At 32.0% G+C, this 20,798-nt stretch overlaps 1 protein-coding gene and 1 long non-coding RNA gene across 2 annotated transcripts; both read left to right on the forward strand.

Moving 5' to 3' along the window:
- Nucleotides 1-12,934: 12,934 nt before the first annotated feature.
- LOC145089697 (uncharacterized) lies at nt 12,935-19,544 on the forward strand. The gene is made up of 6 exons (XM_079028097.1): nt 12,935-12,984; nt 13,070-13,297; nt 17,950-18,015; nt 18,335-18,423; nt 19,048-19,099; nt 19,394-19,544. The coding sequence occupies exons 1-4, from the start codon at nt 12,935-12,937 to the stop codon at nt 18,372-18,374; spliced, it is 384 nt and encodes a 127-aa protein (XP_078884223.1). The 3' UTR covers nt 18,375-18,423; nt 19,048-19,099; nt 19,394-19,544.
- Nucleotides 16,017-17,143, forward strand: LOC145087126 (uncharacterized). Its single transcript, XR_013700731.1, has 2 exons — nt 16,017-16,612; nt 16,734-17,143. It is a non-coding gene; the product is annotated as an uncharacterized LOC145087126 (long non-coding RNA).
- Nucleotides 19,545-20,798: the final 1,254 nt, after the last annotated feature.

Below are 20,798 nucleotides of genomic sequence, written 5' to 3' on the forward strand. Positions count from 1 at the left end.
CCATTGATCCTTTAAAATCGTTATTCATCTTGGAACAACCTCCTGTGAAAAATCAAGTGATATACATAGAGACATTCTTTAGATCCTTTGATGGCTTCTGTTCTAGTTTCAAACCTAATCACCGGTGTGAAAACCTCATTATACTCCACTCAAAATCTATTGTATCTCTTTACAACTAACCTTGCCTTGTATTTGTCTACTTGGCATAGGTTAACCGGTTCCCGCATATCATTCTTCCAGATGGACTTAGGTTATGTTTGGCGTGCCACAACTAGCTTATTTTTTCAGCTTTTTTATGTTTTCGTGTTTGGTAAGCAAATAAGTAGCTTATAAGCTAGCTTTTTGAAAAACTACTTCATCTAGCTTTTTAGGAGCTTTTTTAAAATTTTCCAAATACACCCCTTAATTAATTATAGAAGCATATATTCTTACATGTCCTTTTATGTAATTTTATATATTTCAGCTAGCTTTTCAGCTAGTTTTACCAAACGTTAATTTTTATCAGCTAGCTTTTTATTTAACAGCTAGCTTTTCAGCTATCAGCTAGCTTTTCAGCTAACAGTCAGCTTTTCAGCTAGTACGCCAAACATAGCCTTAATCTCATCATCCATGGCTCCTTTTCACTTGTCTTCTTGTATTGCTTCTTCGAAAGATAATGGGTTTGAATCAGCAAAGAAGGAAAATTCGAGGATGTCATCAAAGTTTAATTCATGAGTATTTTCATATAAGTCTCTTAAAAGTTCTTGTTTTCTTTTCACAAGTGGTGAGCTTGGTGATCCCGTATCTAAGTAATTCGAGGATGGTGAGCTACTTGCACAGTTAGTAGTGATGTTATTGTCACGAGACTTAGGCTAAGTTATTGTGTGAACCTAAAGATTTGTGTTAACTTGGGAACTTCAAATCCGTAGTTATGAACTACGTGTCGCAGTCACATAACTGGGAATTAGCATTCACCCACAACCCATATATGATTGTTGATATATATATATATATATATATATATATATATATATATATATTGTAACACCCGTAAAATTCGAGCCAATTTAAACTTTTTAAAACATTTAAAACCATTTGTTTTCAAAATAGTTTAAGCATCAGAGTATTCCACAGAACCATACACACAAATCATAGAACATGAGGAGCGGTACGATCACGCCTTCGCCTTGCCACGGTCTCCAGAAGTACCTGAAACAAAACACTAAACTGTAAGCCCGAAAGCTTAGTGAGTTACCCCCAAAATACCGATACACATACAGTCCACATAACAATATCAACATTAGCATATCATATCAATAAAAACAGAACAACATGCATTGGGTCCACAACTTTACAAGCTGGACTACTCTTGGGCCCTCAGTACGAGTCTGGAATGCCTACCTGGCCCTCAGCTCGTATCTGGAATGCTCCCAAGTCCTCAGTATGAGTCTGGAATGCCTATCGGGTCCTCAGCTCATATCTGCAATACTCCCGAGTCCTCAGTATGAGTCTGGAATGCCTACCGGGCCCTCAGCTCATATCTGGAATACTCTAGGGTTTGTTGGCTACCGCACGAAGCAGTACAACCTCAACCCATCCCACATAACATGTCGACATGTAACAGATAAATGCACATACAAGTAATCAATCAATATCACAGGTAGTCCTATAGATCTACCCGACTAGCATATCAACTAGCATACATTACTAACTCAACTCAACATATCAACAACTACTAGGTTATCAAATCCGCAGATACAACCCCAACTGCTGGTTGACAGATTCCCGCACTGTCAACATAAAACAATACCCAATTAATAATTGGGTTCCAAGCCTAAGGTCTAACTCACACCACAAAAGCCCAAAAGTAAAATAATTAAGGCCCATCCCATTATTCCAACCCAATTCCCATGATCCAATATCACATAATCATAAAGGCCCAATTATGGCCCATCTATGGCCTAATTTTCCAAATTGGGCCCAAGACTCTTACATGGACCTTATCCTAAAACCATACAAGTATTTAGTCCATTTACTTATTCTTGAAAAGCCCATTAATAGTCCATTCACCAAAGCGCAATAGGAAGGCCCAAATCAAGGCCCAAGTGAAATTAGGGTTTCACATAAAATGAGAATTAGGGTTAAGTGTTTCTTACTTTACTAAATAATTCATATGGTGTGATTGGGCTTAATACACAATTCCATTCCAATGACCCAAATGTGGGTCCCGATAAGTCCAAGCCCATAATCCCAAAATTAGGGTTTTCACATGAAATGATGATTAGGGTTAAGTGTTTCTTACTTAACCCATTAAGGACTTAATCCATTAAAGGCTTAATCCATTAAGTCCATTATTGTCTTAAGTTAGTTTGCCAATGATTATTATTTAATATTTCAAGTTTATTAAATAATTCCCGTGTGTGTGTCCTGATCGATTTCCCACAAATTATGGTTTTATGCCATTAGGGTTTTCCAAACCCTAATTAGGTTTTTTTTTTCCAACCCAATACTAGCCCATTTATCAATTTGTTGAGCTTTTAGGTCACTTAGGGCTTTATTGGGCCTATTAAGCCTATTAGAAAATTATTAAGCCCATTAGGGTTTTATTGGGTTAATTAGAGTCCATTAGACCTATTAGTGTTTCCTTAAGCCCATTTGGATTTATTGGGCCCATTAGGGCTTCTTTGGATCCATTAGGGTTTCATTCACCCCAAACGAGTCGACACGACGAGGCAAAGCACACCGCCACCCGACACGGCGGCCGGTGGCGGCAGCCACCACCCTAAGGTGGTGGTTTTCAATTTCTTTTCATTATACCATTCATGTTACAATTTAAAACTCAAGATCCGAAATCACACACACACTAAAGAAAATACACCCACCCATGGTGGCAAAAAAGTAACATCTGGCCGACAGCTACCATGGTTGGCTGCCATGGTGGTTCCAATTGTTTTTCGGGCAGCCCAAAAATGCATACACACGTCGACATTCACAGAACCACACACACACACACATGCAAAAACACCCACCGCAGCCCTTTGTTGATCTTGAAGGAGGTTGACGACAGCAGTCGGAGCGGAGATGGCAACAACTCTCATTAGTGGTGGTGGTTATGCATCGGCAGGAAGGAGAAGAAGGGGAACGATATGGTCAGCAACAACGTCAGCCACGCAGCAGTGAACAAGACAGTTCATCGGCCTCCGGCGGTCACTCACTGCCCACCGTGACTCCGGTAGCAGCACTGAGGCGGCGAAGAACAAGGCTAGGCGGCAACGGTGTTGACGGCGCCAGCGATAGACGAATGGGCATCAGCAAGATCTGAACAACATAGAAGAAGAGCGATTGGAGCGGTCTTGACCTCGTCGGAACAGTCCCGCAGCGGCGAAGAAGCGATGCTCGGTCCTCGTTGGCAACTCCGACTCCAACAACGAAAGTGCAGCGGCGACTGGGGTAAAAGCAACCCGACAGCGACGAAGGATCACCCACTGTCCCCTCCCCATGGTGGTCTTCAACTTCTCCGGTCATGGCGGCTGGATTCATTGGTCTCGGTTAGCCTGAACAAGCGACATGGTGGTGGCGCCGGAGTTGAGAGATAGAAAATGGCGGCCAATTGAAGATGAGAGGGAGGTATAAGGGGAAGGTGACGGCTGGAAATAGAGTTAGGGTTTAGAGAGAGTAGCGACGGGTTTTATACCCGGATTCTTTTGAATCTTTCCCATAACAACACAAATGGTCCCTCCTTGCCATATTTCTTTCAAAACTGATACCTAATTTACTATTTCGACCCCTCCTTCGGAAAATCCTTACTAATCAAGTCCAATATTTACTTTTTAACCCTCGCTTCCATAATTTCTTTTATATTAAGCCCCCAAAGGTCCAAATATTGACATTTAGCTTCCCGAACCAACACTCCTCCAATTATCATTCGATTTTTGGGCTATAATAAAATACAACAATAATAAAATTACTTTCCGGGACTCCTACTTTACTATTTAATTACTCCATTAAAATCGGGATGTTACATATATATATATATATATATATATATATATATATATATATATATATATATATATATATATAGGGAAAAATGAATATACCTTTAAGGGTATATAAGCTTAGGTACCCAAACTCACCATACTACGTCGTTTTGTATCATTTATATACATTGTAATTGTCTAATGTTATTATAATTCAACTTCTAATTTGATTTACTTCAAAGACTTTTATAAATTTCACATTTATCTCTCTCTTACATAATTTTCATTTTCAACTATAATATATAGCTTAGTAGGTGTTCGTCAAAAAGATGTGATATAAGAGGAAGATAATATTGAAAATTTGAAAATCTTGAAAGTAAATCAAGTTAAGGATTGAAGTTTAAGAACATTATAATGAATATATCAAACAAAACGACGTATTATGGTGAGTTTGGGTACATAAGCTTATATACCCATAAGGGTATATTCACTTTTCTCATATATATATATATATATATATATATATATATATATATATATATATATGATGGGTTTTGGTCCTAAGAACATCCTATGTGCTCATACAAACCCTAATGCTTGGATCTAGGTTTCTCTATTGTACATGCAAGTTATCCAAGACTATAAACCCTAATTCTAGCATACAAGTAATCATATTAACACAAGAATAGGTTTATAATGTTACCTTGATTGTTATGTAGCAATAACAATCCCAAATCTCCTTGTATTGACTTTGGAAGCTTAGAGTCACAAATGTCACTCCTCTAATGGTTCACAAACACCAAGAGCAAATGGAGAAGATATAAGGAGAGAGGGGAGGTATAAGAATTCGACCCTAAGAAGCCTTGGGAAGGTTTGGACGAATTATGAGCCAAAGGGGTGTTTATATATAGGTGTAGAGATAGGGTTTCAGTCCTTATCCTTATCTAGTTGCTTGCCCACCAAACAACCCATAAGATAAGTCTTTAATCCTTATCATGGTCGAATTCTAAGGCCTTATCACCTCAAATTCGTCCAACCTATCCTTAGGATAATCCTTACCCTATTTTGTAACTATCACATAATTACAATTCAGCCCCTCTAGTTTAATTAATTACATTTGATCACAAAATTAATTCTTAATTAATTATTGACCAATATTAATTAAACAAATATGATTTCTCCTTTAATATATTATTCTTATAACATATTAATAAATCATAATAACCTCTCTCTCTATTTATTTCTCCAATCAAGTTGCTTTGGTGAAGGCAACCCAAAAGGACCATGCACCATCGGGTCAAGTACATACCAAAATAGTTATGGACTTAGACACTAATCCAACAATATATATATATATATATATATATATATATATATATATATATATATATATATATATATATATTCACACACACACACACGCGTATGCATATATATGAATCATCAGTCGTATCTGCATTCGCAGTCCGTATGACTGCTGATTTAGAATATATATATATATATATATATATATATATATATATATATATATATATATATATAATCAACAGTAAAAAAGCAAAGTGCTTTTTGGATTAGGTGTCTAAGCCAATAACTAAATTGGTATATGCTTGAATTAAAAGCAAAAACTTTTTTGGGTTACCCTTAGAACTAGCAATTGACTAGAATGACTTTTGAAGAGAGATGTCGATTTAATGATTTATTATAAGATTAATAAATAGCATTAATAATTTGTTAATATATTATGAGATTAATATATTAATTAGAAATCGTATTTTTTAATTAGTAATTAATCAGAAATTAATTAAGATTAATTTTGGGATTAACTGAATTAATTAAAAGTCCAGGAACTAAATGTGACAATGTTCAAAAGTTGAGCAAAGTAAACTTCCAGAACCTCCCTGGAAAGGAAGTTTTTGTGGGAGCTCTTTGGGGGTTTCAAGAAAGTCTTGGGGGATAAGGAAACGGTAAAAGAAAGCCTCCTTTATTTGATATATTATTATAATATTCAAATTAGAGGTACCTTTGGATACCTTAATCACCTATAAATACCCCTTACGGGTCTTATATTTTCGTCCCTCCCTCTAAGAGTATTAAAGTCGAAAATTTTCCCTCTCCTCTCCCCTATAAAGTCTTCTAATTAATAGAGATTGGGTACAAACTAATAGACATCAATTTTTTATTGCTTGCTTTCAAAGGCTTCAGAAGAAATGATTTGATTTGATTATTTTCTATAATAATCAAAAGGTATGTAAATCCTAATCCTTTGTAAATTTTGATTATAATAGGGCTACCTTAGGGTTTTTGATATTCATAGGTTATAGTTATCAATAGAGAAAACTTAGATCGAAAGTAGGTTTCATGTGAACTAAAGGGTTAAGTTATTTCACCTCATGCATTGAATTATAACCTATAAAACCTATTGGTTTATTGACATAATCTACATATTGTTTAGTATGCTTATCAAACTGTCAATATACACGTTGGAAACTCTTGAATTTTCTTAGACTGTTCTTCACCCCACACTAATCTAAGAAAAATGGGTATAAGAGTTAACTCAAGGGTTGTGATTGGATTTTTTTCTTACATAATATTAATGAGACTCTTGTCTTATGGTTAATTGGGAAATTATAAGTAATTTCTGCTTATGGAAGCCTAGGATCATATTATTTTGGAGTGTCACCAACTTCTTAGTAAATTCCTTAAATTGCTATTTGTAACTTCAGTCTGACTATCTATTTGTGGATAGTGAGAACTAATGAATTGCAACTTAAACCCCAACCATGTCTACACGGTACACCAAAAGTGGCTCACAAACTTGACATCTCAATCATAAGCAAGCGTCTTTCGAATGTCATGCAACTTAAAATTTTTTGAACAATATAGATGAGAAAATCGACTTGCATCAAAAGTCTTAGAACCACACACAAAATGAGCAATTTTAGAGAAGTGGTCAACCATCACCATCACCAAATTCTTATGTCACCAAATATGCGGAAGGCCTAAAACCAAATCCAAACTCACATATTCCCAATAGGAAACAAGTGTATGAAGGTGTACAACTCGATGGTACTTCCATGGGTTAGCAGTTGCAGGAAGAGGGTGTATAATTCGATGCTACTTCCATGGGTTTTTTCCAGATGACAAACTCGAAACCTTGATATCACTTGTTTACTATTTCTCTAGTTGAGCCAATAAAAATGAGCACATATCATTTCCAAATTCTTATCATGACCAAAACATCCAACGAGTCCATCGACAAGACTTTCAAGTATGACGACCTCCCCTAAGGAGCTCATAAAAATACATGGGTGGGGCCCTTTAAATAAGGTAACCATCATTGGTAGAGAACTGCTTGAAGGTTTTTGAACCATATATATATATATATATATATATATATATATATATATATATATATATATTGAAAAAAAAATGCAAAATAAAATCAAAAGGTCGTCTTATTCAAAACCCCAATTATGACATCCCCTCTCTCCCACTTCACACCTCGGAACGCATATATATATATATATATATATATATATATATATATATATATATATTGAGAGAGAGAGAGAGGTAGGTTCAAATGTTTCTCACATCTATTGTGTGCTAGAATACACCAATAAGAATTGAGTAAACATTAAATGTATATTAAATGATATCCATATTCGTTATTAATGTCAATAATAGTATTCTTTCAGAATGAATTCATATATAAAATAATAAGAGTGTTTTCTAGGAGAACGAGATTATATTCTACTAGAATACACCATTATTTTTCATATTCAATACAACTTTATTGTATTTTAAGTGAGTGAATCCTGAAATAATGTTATTGCTGACATAAAAACCTAGATACGAATTCATTCTGAAAGAATGTTATTGCTGACATTAATGACAAATTTAATTAATTTCCATAAAGAGAAAATTATAATTATGGATATCATTTAATATACATACAATTATGGAAACCATTTAATATCTATCATTATTTAATTAAATAATAATATAATTTTACTAAATTCCTATTGGTACATTATAGCACACAATAAATGTAAAAACACTTTAATATCTATCATTTAATTAAATAATTATATATATATATATATATATATATATATATATATATATATATATATATATATATATATATATATATATATATATATATATAATGTTAAACATCTTAAATCTATGTACTAGCAGTTGCATGGATGTAAAGAATAAATGACATCGGCTCAAACAACCAGATTTTATGACCCAAATTTGATCACAAAGGTAATTTTGCAATCATTCCACTTATTTACTATGTATGGCCTCAACTTGTGTTGCCCATTAATGTAATAAAACGCTTTATCGTCATAAAAAAACGCTTTATCGTCATAAAATAATACGAGCTCGTTTGGTAGTAAATAATGATACCAAGTATCCAAACTCCAAACGATAACATAAAATTCTTTATCATAAGTAGAATATTTGTGCCTTGTGTCTTTCAGGTTTTCACTAAAGAAGACATTGTGCCATTGATTTTGATTAGGAAGTCTATCGATTCCGACAACAGAAGCATCAATTTCAAACTGAAAAAACGTTAGTAAAATTCGGTAAATGTAATACAGGAGCTTGTATTACAATAGTATTCAAAACAAAAAAAAACTTTTTTTTGCCACTTTCTCTATTTACCACTAAAACCCATTTATTCCATTATAGAATCGAGAAATGTCCAATTTAATGGGTCGAAAATCCACCTTGAACATAAAAAATTTTCTTTGTATTTTTTAGCCCACAAGCACACTTCATTGATAGCATGTGGCCCATCATGTATGTTCCTTCCTTTGATGTATGCCGATTGAACATCATCAATTACAAAATCCACCACCATTTTAAGATGGGAGGCGAGAATTTTGACGATCACTTACATGTATTATAGTAAAAGGTGTAGTTAAGTTATAGTATTATAACAATAATCTAATAAAAATCTAACAATTAAAATTGCATTAAATGATCAGTTTATGAGAAATTTATTAAAACGTGTAAATATATATTAGTTTTTTCAAATCTATACATAATATTTCTATGAATGCATACATAATATTTATTTAAAAATATGTTATAAATTTATTTTTTTTATTTAATAAATTTCATACGAATAAAATCATAATCAATTCAAATTATTTATATAAAAATAATTTATTTTGTTATAAATATGTGATAATTTGTAATATAGAATATTACAAATTATTAAATTTGATACATAATATAAAATACTATTACAATAAAAAAAATTAAATACATATCTTTGATTCTTTTATTCAATATCTAGAAGACAGTATTAAAATAATAATAATAATAATAATAATTTGTAAAACTAGATAATGGAAAGGGCTACATTTTCTTATTTTTATCTACTCTACAATTTTTTTTAGACGTCACATTCTCATTTATTTTTGTACATGTCATTTGTGGTTATTTTAAATTAATTTTTATTCCAAATGTCATTTTATGTTTTTATTTTATTTTATTAAATTTCACATTTTATTTAAATGTAATAATAAATACATATCAATTTAATTAGTTTTCTTTGTTTTCTTTTTTATTCATCTAAATTATTTATTTAAATTTAAAAGACAAAAAACACTTTACTTTTAATATATCATTAATTTTTCTCATTTTTCTTATAAATTTAAATTTCTCATATATTTAGAATTTCATATTTATTTTTTTTTAAAATAAACTCATGTAATACATGGGTCTCACACCTAGTTTTTAAAATATAAAAGGATTAACGATATGGTAAGCCTAAGCGGGAAACCTAAAAACCCTTTAAAGCTCAGAAATGGCAAATCGGTTTCTCCAACACGATGACACCTCACCACTCTCACTCTTTCTCCAACAGTTGTCAGTCTTTCTCACTCGGTTATCCTTAATAAGTTACCGGTTATCATCCTCAAAAGAAAGTGGATCTCTTCGGATCTGTATATTCTCGGTATGTCTTACTGTTTATTCGTTGTTTATGTATGGCCCATTATGGTTGTTTAATGTTTGTTTATGTGTTTATACCTCTGTTAGTTAGTGTTTTATGTGTTTGTTTAGATCACTACAGCAGATTGTGTTAAATTTGTTATTATGTCTGTTTAGAGTTCCTTTAATGTCAACTTTAGGAATCTGTATTAATGTGTAATGAACAAACCTACTACTTTTATTCCATTAATAAGTCCCTAAATCAACCCCAACATAAAATTTTCCTCTAATTTTGGTCTAAACGACATCATGTAATCAAAACACTAAAGTTTAAACTTACAAAGCAAGTAAGTAACAACCATTTTATTACACCAAAAGTGACTGGTTATTAGCCATTTGGACAAAGATAGAAAACCATTTAGCCATGAATCAAATTTTTTTAAACAAGTTAAAGAGACACTAGATCAGATAGTTCATAGTTGTAAAGTAAATATATATTCTTCATGTTTTCCAAATTCTAATGTACATCAATCATATCTTTTGCACACTTTATTTTTGTTAGTTATGTAACATATTTGTTCAATTTATATGCTTATTTTTTGCACAGTATACATGCTATTTCCATTGCATTTTCTTATTTACCATAGGCCATAGCCTGTAACCAGCTGTATAAGTAACAATAGACACTCAAACTTATTTGCTAGCTTGTTTCCATTATAAGTAGAAATGTGATATTTGGTTGTTATTTCTCACAAGTATCCCTGTAATGTAATCTAATCCAGTTCACTCTTTTGATAACTTGTATGGATTCCATGGCATGTAATAATATACCATCTAAGCTACATGCTATTTTATATTAATGTATTACAAATATATTCTATATATTATGTTTATTGGCTTTGTTTTCTCTAGTATATTTTTCATTAAAATATATAGACTTATTTAAACTTATAAAGCAAATTCGAAGTCATAAAAAATGTAACGTGGTTATGTAGTTACTTTGAATCAAATCCAATTTTTTCAATTTTAACACTCACCGTCTCTAAAACATTCTTTCATCACCTTTTAAGTCCTTAAGACTATACGGAGTGAGTGCAGTCTCCAATGCGGTTTGCCACCGTGGCAATGGAGAACACCGCCCCTAGCATGCGGTTTAAACCGCACTCCCTTCCCCCACGGCTGTTTCTTACCGCATTCTTTTTTCTCTCTCCTTATTTTTAATTGGGTTGTTACTATACATGGGCTATAAAAACACACGCATACAATTGAAACAAAGGAGTATTTCTATTTTCTTGTGCTTTGTTTTTTATTTTTATTTTTTTGTTAATTTAAATTATTCTAGTATATTGAACATGACAAGTATTGAGGTTATGCTTTTTATTAAAAATAAATTGTTTTATAAAATTTAAAAAATATATGTTTGCCATTGTTCAAACCGGCACTTTAATTAATAAAGTTTTTTTTTTTTTTTTTTTTTTTTTTTTAAGTTTGTAGTATTTTCTTTTAATTTCATATATTTTTTTTAAATTTTAAATAATGCAATGCAATGTTTTTTTTTATTATTTTGAAGTAATGAAATTTTATGTTTTTTTTTATTAAAAATGAAATCATATTTAAATTAAATCCTTAAAAAAATATAGCACTGCTCCTTAAATGTGGCAAGGAACCATGGGCGGAGACAATAGGAGAGCTGCCGGATGCTCTGCCGCCCCTCAATCTCCCTTAAGACACTAGTTCTATTATAATATAAAATATGCTCATGAGTAAATATATATCCCACATCGGTTATTACTAAGTGGAGCCTCTCCCATTTGTTTTTATAAAAGCTAATGTTATATGAAAAAAACCAATGATTGTATGTGAATTATATATATTAGGCTCACGTCTGCTTTAAGTAACACGACCTTCACCCCATTTATTTTTATTTTTATTTCCTATTGATTTTATCCTCATTCATGTTAATTCGTTAATTCTTATTCATAAAGGCTTTTTAATTCGACAAAGATAGTGTAGCTATTTTTATTTAGGTTTCAATCAAGAAGTTACTAGCTACATGGTTATTCAATTCTCTAATCAATAGGTTGGTAATTTTAATTCTTATCACATATTTTTGTTTTCTATAATTTGTAATTAATAATTTATCATAGATAATTTGGTTTATTATTATCATATAGATAATTTGGTTTATTATTATCATAGTGTAAATTTGAAACAAAACCAACCATAACTTAAAATAAGTACCATACTTCTTATACTCTAATAAATTTCACTTAATTAAAATTTTTTAAATGACGTCTAAAATGGAGTGTAATATGATATGTATTTATGTTCTAACTAGTTTTTTTAATAATAAAAGGTTAATGGACGACAATCAATGGTGATTATGATCATTTGATTTTTTAAAGATTGATTTTTATAAAGATCGACGTATTTAGATGTTCCCATTTTCTTTATCAAAATTTTTTAAAAACTTTATGGACTTTGATATTTAGATACAAAAAGAAATTTAATATCTTATTACGATGTAAGCCCCTTTTATCTTAAAATTCTGGCTCCGCCCCTGCAAAGAACCACACTTTTGTGGTAAAGGCTGACATGACGCTTACGTGACAACGAAGGGAGTGCGGTTTCTGTGACACCACTCCCTCAGCCTAACAGATTAGACGTCAAAATCATCCAAATTACCATTTTATCCCTATTGCTTCATTTTCATCATTGTGTTATTTCTCTTTTTATATTCATTCTCAACACCTGTAAATCTAATTTAATTACAAAACTGTTACAAAAATCCTTTTTATCAAAGCTTAAATTCATAAATATCAAAATAAAATCAAAGCAAACCAGTCACCATGTTCTAAACTGCTAATCGACTGAATCAACCCATCTTTGTTTTGTTACAATTTTGATAAAACATAAATAAGTATTTAAAAACTGAATTTTGCAGGGCTAAATTACATTTTTCGGGTAAAAACTGAACCTGAATTCGGAAAAGCTAGCACACACATCATGAAAAAAAGATGGGAATCTTTAGTCAAAGTTTACCTTCTGCAATTGCAGAAAATACCAAGTACGATTTTGTCTTTTTACGTAGAGAAATAGGACAATCAGTTAATTTAACTGTGCATAATTTTGTCATTTTATATTTGTTTGAGCTACAAAAATAGAATACCTCCTTCTCCTTCTCCTTCTCCTTCTCCTTCTCAAATCCCAATTCCCATGGTAGAAGCTGAAAAAGGATTCCGGATTTACTTGGATTCGCTTTGGGCTTATCCATGCTTTATCGAAAAAAATTTCCAAGCATCAACTCTTATATTCTTGTATCTTGCTCTGGAGCTTGCCACTGCCTATGCCTTCATCATTGGAATCGGTGGTCTCGGAAGGTAAAATCTGATTCTTTTCCTATTTATATATTTTTCAAATTTGTTTGCAACTTTACATTATTTGTTTTTCTAAAATCAAGCTATCATTTGACGAATTCATAAGATATTATCTTTAGAATACAAAATTTCATAATTTCACCTTAATTATATTAATATACTTTTGTATTAAGATTGGATTGTTAGCCCAATAGTCCATAGTTAATTTCCTATTCATTTATAAATATGTATCACTTACTACATGGGTGTTTAATAATATCTCACATTGTGTCCGAAATTAAGATATCTAACTTTTCGGATTTGAATACACATTTCAAAAAAATTCTCATTTTCAGGCGTCCAATATCCAAAATTTATATATTTATTAATATTTTTTTGAGTTTATATCATTGTCCATTTAAAGGTACTAATAAAGTCAATCTACTTCAATAAATAAATGAAAGGTTTTTTTTTGGAAAACCTCACAAAAACCCTATCTATTATACATCAATGCTTAATAAAAACCTTATATAATTTTTTTGTATGTATTAACCATTATTCTTTTAAGTTTGATATTTTTCATGCTTTGTCACCGGTTAGCCCAAAACTACCCGGTAACACAACTTTTGTACGCATTAACGATTATGCATCAACCACTATTCATCAACCTCTTCATCCTCTTCACAAGGTGTTTTTCGGTTCACCCCAACCTCTGAGATCACTGGCCAACATCCAACCACAAACCACCATTAACCGAAACCCACAACTCACCTAATCACCTCCTCCATTCTGTTTTGCCGAGAACCAAAGAAAAGAAAGAAATATATTTATTTTCCTTGTGGTTTCAAATGAACAAGAAAGAAAAGAAGAAAAAAAAAAACTTCACAGAACCGGAGACCACCACCCTTGCAAGCCCACTGTTCATCATTTCCTTCGTCTCAAACCTCTCAAACCTACAACACACACCAAGAAAAAAAACCAAACAGAAAGAAGAGAGATGAATCAAAAAACAGAACAAGAAAAGAATAAAAGAAATCTGAGAATTTCTTTTTTGTGTGTTGTTGCTACCGAAAATCAGAACCAAATTACAAAAATCGTTTCCTTTTTTTTGTTGGTGTTGTGGAGTAAACAAGAAGGAAAGAAGAAAAAAAAAATGTTTTTCTTATATGGGTATCAAGGAATTGAGGTGTTTGATGATGGGTATAAGCCAGATTTCGAGATCGGCGATTCAGGTGGAGGTTTTTACTATGGATTACAGTCTGATTTGCCATTGACCGAACCGGAGTTCCAAACATCCACCCCTAAACCGACTCCAATCTATAAAAGCACCACCAACTTTCTCATTGTAAAAGTGCTTAATGTACAATGCCCATGTCATTAATGGCACACCGGAGACGGCGACTTCAAGCACCTAGTTCCAACCGCAGTTGCTCAAAGAACCGCCAACCGTCGGATGTTGTAAAATCTCCACTTGTGGAGCCCACTCCGTCAAATCAAGCACTTGTTTTCCCTTTCAATTCTCTCTTGAAAACCTTCCGGCAGCCCACGATTTCTTCATCTCCAACCTTCTTCCTCGCCACCCAAATAAACGGTTGTTTAGATTCTTCAAGTGCCGAAGCAATTTCAGTGATATGAGCTTCTGGGAATTTTACCATACTTCCGAAACAAACGTAAATCACTGATTTGGGGTTTTGACTGCCGAGTCATATCAGACAACTTGCTTCTCCAAAGCACCGCCACTCAAGTCCTTCCGAATAAAATAATGGAAAAGAGGACAAATATGCCAAATTTTCGTCCCCTTAATCCTCTTAAAATAATCGGCTTAATATGGTTCGATCTCATAAAATGTGTTGTGTTTCTTCTCTGATTGTTTAATGCCTTCCATTATCTCACCCATTGGGGTCTTGAACTTGGAAAAGGTAAAAGATCTGAGACCTCTTCATCGTGATTTTATCAGACCTGAGGCTTCTTCATCAGTCCACGAGAATGAAGGTATTCCATGTAGACTAATAAGAACGGGTAACCTAGGGTTACCGGATAAATCAGATATGTTACATAGTTTTTGATATAATAATGGTTAAATTGTACCAATTGATAATATAAGGGTTTTTTTTAAACATTGAAGTATAAAATATAGGGTTTTTGTGTGATTTTCCTTTTTTTTTTTCGCAATCTCATTTAATTTGTCAAATGTCATTTTGTGGTTATTTTAAATTAATTTTTATTCCACATGTCATTTTATAGTTTTTCTATTTTATTAATTCTATATAGAATTTAAATGCAATAATAAACGCATATTAATTTTCTTAATGAACTTTTCTTTTAATTTGAAAATTACTAAATTAAAGTTTTATTAATTTCATTTATTTATTTGTCTAAATTATTTGTTTAAATTTAAAGAAAAAAAAACACTTTGAATTTTATAATTCAATATTTTTTTCTCATTTTTCTTATAAATTCAAACTTTTCAAATGTTTAGAGTTTAATATTTAGTTTTTTCTTTTAAATAAACTCATATAATAAATAGGTCTCATACCTAGTTTACCGATATAATTTGGTAAAAGTTATAAATAAATCTAACGGTTTAAAATGAATGAACAAGTTTCTATATAGACATATATAATATAATAATTACATAAAATAAAATAATATAAGTTGGGGCTACCAATTTGGCTAATAAGGAAGTCAAATCGCAGACATATAAAAACTTACCGTTATAATATATATATATATATATATATATATATATATATATATATATATATATATATATATATTATAAATAGAATAATATTATAAAGGTTAAAGGTTAACAATAAAATTTTAGTCGATCTCTTGTATAAATAAATATACATCAACAAACAATTATCTATTTGAAACTTACCTTCATTTAAAGACATAGGTTCACAAAGATGAGAGTCCAAAAACCACGTAATCACCAATAAACAATAGTCTAAATTAGCACAATCTATTTGAAACTTTACCTTCATTTAAACTATTCTTCGATACAAGTAATACCTTTTTTCATATTTACCAATTAAAATCCAGTTTGGTCATTGAAACTCACATTCTTGATAACCACAATTATAAACCTATTTTATTAACAAAACCTATATGCAAATGACAAATCTCTTTATTGAATTGTTTAATTTTAACTTTTTTTTTTATTTCGCTCCAAAATCCTAGCTCTACTGGTGACTAAAAATTGTCAGTAACTAACATTAAGGCCTTGTATCAAAGGCTTCTCCAAGCTTCTTGGCTTTGCCCTAGTTGTAAGCACTTACTCAAGATGGTGCTCCGACTGCTGCTCTACTACTGATTAAGAAGGATGAAGGGAAAGTAAATATAATCATGATTTATTTATTTGAATAAAATAGCATATATATATATATATATATATATATATATATATATATATATATATATATATATATATATATATATAATGTTGTAAGTGCAGAGTGCAAGTTTTAATTCATGGTTATTTGAGGGCCGAAGGGTTTGTGGAGGCTGCAATACAATTTTTTCAAGAATTAGGCATGAACGTGGAGCTACAAGACATTGGATCTAAGCAAATAATCATAATATGGCTTTGGGCATATGACTTTCGGCTGGTTGCAACCCCTATTAAATGTATCTTTTTCAAGGTGTTGTTGAAGGTCAATCCCAACATGAGATTGAGATTTCGTGGATGAGTTGTTAGTCTGCTCCATATATTCCACTTTATCCTTGAATGTCTGTATTGTGAAAGTAGTCATGTTGATATTGTTTCCCTCATTTAATGGTCTTAATAAGGACATGGTTTGGGATGTTTTTTTTGACTTAATAGGCTTAATGGGTCAAGCACTTAATCTAGACAACTTTACATGATGTTTTATTTTGACTTAATATTGATAGAATTTCTTAACGGGTCAAGCCACAAAACATGGATTAATGTATTAAAACACTAACATTTACATATCCCAAAAAGAAAGAAATAGACTTTAGCATTGTCCATTCATCCACTTTACCCATACATATCTTAATGGCGATAAGTTATTTTAATGAATCAATGATGCATGTATGGAGTAAGTGTTGTATATAGAAATACCCTTTAAGAGTAAATAAAATAATTTTTTTTCATATGTATAAATGACCATCTTACCCTCTAGAGTCTAGACACTCCAATAAACAACTTTCAACATACACACATACTGATTTCTTTTTTAAGTATTATTTTTTAATTATAATTAATATTATTTACTAATAAATTTTTAAAGATATACAAAATACTAAAATAATTTTGACTCAATGAACCAATCCATTTGGTACTTAGCACCTATACCTTCAATATTGACATTGTGTTTTTAGTTGCTCTTCTATCTTCTTTTGAAAACATATATAATAATAAAAATATTTCATACATAATAATAATAATAATAATAATAATAATAATAATAATAATAATAATAATATTATGAAGTTGCAAATATATTAAAAAAAATATAGCATTAGATTTTACCTTTCGAGACCACCCATTCCAACAATTAAGACTAAGGGAAGTGGCAAACAAAACAACATAAAAATGCTTAAGATTTTTAGATGAGAATGCATGGAAGGATATTTAAATAGGGGAAAAGGAAAACCTTATCATGGCTTCACCGAACATTTGTAATTGTGTGAGAATCCCGTTGCAGCAACGTAGCTTCTACCATGGGAATTGGGAAGGAGAAGGAGGTATTCTGTAACATCCCGAAATTCAGGTAAAGCTATTTAACCCTTCTCTTTTGTCAAGTTGTCAAGATTAGCCCTTGAGTGAATTTTGTAGCAAATGAGTACGCTGGGCGTACTGGGGAGTACGTTGCGCGTACTCATGCGCTTAATTTGGACGCAGACTCACCTAGGTACGTTGGGTGTAGGGGGCCAGATGCAAACCCTAATATTTGGCTTGTGCACTATATAAGGAATGCTAAGGCTTTATCCTTAGCCACCATGTCAGAGAGTGAAACCCTAATAGAGCATTTCCTTCGTCCTTAAGCTTGTGTGTGAGTGTTTTGAGCTAAAAGTGCCTTTATGTGTTAGTGAAGAAGAAGGAGAGGAGCTTGTGGAGGCTAGGGCTTGAAGTGCAAGTTTGGATCTGAGTTCTTCAGAGAGAGGAGCTTCATCTAGAGGTATAAAGCTCAAAACTTTCCTCTTTATTTTGGTTTGGTGTTGCATGGACCATTTCTAGGGTTAAAAGTCCCAAAGGTGGAGACTTTATGAGTATAAGGGACTCCATGGACCTAGATCTGTCCCATTTCAGTGATATATGTGTTGTAGATCCATAAAAATCCCAACTTGGTCTTTGTTATGGGGTCATGCTTGAGTTATGAGCTTCTCTAGGATTTGAAGTGGAATGTTATGGGTGTTGGTGACTATTACAGCCATGCAAAGGCTTAAAGTCACCAACTTTATGGATTAAGAGGCTTAGGGATGGCCAGATCTGGAAGTTGGACGTTTTTCTTAACTGTTTAAGACCCCAAAAGCTTAGGAGTCGGAAATTGGGAGTTACGCGGGGCGTAATCCCAATACGCGCAACGTAAGGGGTCGCGTTCCCCGTTTCTGTGAGGTCGCCGGGTACGCCCAGCGTAACCCGGAGGGTTGACTTTTGTTGACTTTTAGGGTTTGGTCAACTTTAGGGTCCTTGAGCCATGAGAGGGGTAAAAATGGTCTTTTACCCTTCTGAGAGTGCTAAGAGAGGGAATAGTCCAGCCTTGAGAGTTGTATTGATTAGAGTGCTTATTCCATGTGATTAGGTGGAGGCTAGACCGGATTTTTACCGAGCTCGAGATTACCGAGTTACCCGAGGTGAGTCTTCTCAATATACTTTACCAAAGATTGGTAATTAGAGTTATGTGATAGAGTACCTTGTATGTTTTTGTATGATGTGATTTCTATGTGATTTGTGCTATGTATGATTCAGAGTTTATAGAGTTAGGACCAGAGGGTCCACAAAGTTATGGGATTGGAGGGTCCCACTGAGACACATTAACCAGACGGTCAAACAGAGTTATAGCCTCGAGTGGATAATATGTGTTGTATGTGGTAATTTGGGTAACTCACTAAACATTTATGCTTATAGTGTTGTGTTATGTGTTTCAGGTACCAGTGAGGATCGCGGGAAGGCGCCGACATGATCAGTACACACATGAGGAGTTTTTACACATTATGATCTTGGGTTGTGTTTCCAAGGATTGATATGTGATACAATGACATTTTTATAATATTTATGAATGAAAGTGTGTTTTTAAAATGTGAAAAATTATTTGAAGAATTTGGGTGTTACATATTCAATGATATGGAGCTCAACTAGTTAAACACAAACCAAACACAAAATCGTGTAGAGTCTTTAATTCTCTGCATGTGTTGTGCTGATAATCCAATTAAATACAAAAGGCCAAAATGGTACTAAGTACTTTTTGGATTTTCATATAGTAAACTTTGACTAAAGAATTGTAAAATTACGAAAAGCCAAAATGGTACTAAGGAGGGTATTCAATCTTCTTTATTTGTAGCTCAAACAATATCGTCTTTAATGTGTTCGTCGTCTCTATGTGTATGTTGGTAAAACCTAATAAATACTTAGCTAAATGAATATTTGTACTTCTTACTTTCTACAATTGAAGAGAGTAATGATAAATTGTAAGAGAAAATTTCACCTAACATTTGTAATTGTGTAAGAGAAAAGATAAATTTTAAGCGTTCTTTGTCATATATTGAGCCGGTACATGTCATTTTCATGTTCTCTCTAGCTTTCCCAAATATATGTTGTGAATTTACCCTAAAAATTAAAGAAACTTTGCCCTAGAGAACCAATTTTTAAATATAAAATTATTTTTTACTTAAAAATCAGTTGTTTTATTTTTTCTTGAGTTTTAGTTGATTTAGTTGTGTTTTAACATATAAACATAATAAGATACCATGTTTTCAATTTCATAATCATATATTAAATCAAATAAAATAAACTATAAATTATGAACAACTTCATGTAAAATGCTTTACCCAACAAAAAAACATAAAAATCAATAGTCAATAGATTAAATAAAATAAACTATGAACTAAGAGCAACATTTTGACATAAAGCTTTTACCCAAAAGAAAAAAAACACAACATATATTGTAGGAATAATATTCTGGGAATGTACAAAAACAAACAAGAAATAAGAAAAAGTTGAGGCATGTGTTTAACACATTATCCTTAAAACAAATTTGCCCGCTATCGGGTGTTTGTTTCCCAGGATACAACAACTAGAAGTGGTTCTTCAAGACCACTCGAACCCTCATTAGGCCTGGATTTTACCTTTAATTCAGCAAGAAAACTAAGAAAATGAAATGGAGAAGAAAATAGTTTTTGTATTCTTATTGGTGTCCTTAAATGGTTGTATAGTAGTGTAACGACGTGAATTTTCTAAACAATTTTTCATTTTTAAATTATACTTTTAATAAGAAAAAACAATATCAGAACATAATGTATCCAATGTTATCATAACAAAACAATTCCCAGAATC

The sequence above is a fragment of the Lactuca serriola genome, chromosome 2, assembly GCF_051521515.1.
Source record: "Lactuca serriola cultivar US96UC23 chromosome 2, Lser_US96UC23_V15, whole genome shotgun sequence".
Lineage (NCBI taxonomy): Eukaryota > Viridiplantae > Streptophyta > Magnoliopsida > Asterales > Asteraceae > Lactuca > Lactuca serriola.

Coding starts and splice junctions, on each gene's coding strand:
- LOC145089697 (XM_079028097.1), top strand. CDS start 12,935: ATGGGAATCTTTAGTCAAAGTTTACCTTCTGCAATTGCAGAAAATACC. Junction 12,985..13,069: donor GCAATTGCAGAAAATACCAA/GTACGATTTTGT, acceptor TATTTGTTTGAG/CTACAAAAATAGAATACCTC. Junction 13,298..17,949: donor GGAATCGGTGGTCTCGGAAG/GTAAAATCTGAT, acceptor ATCCCGTTGCAG/CAACGTAGCTTCTACCATGG.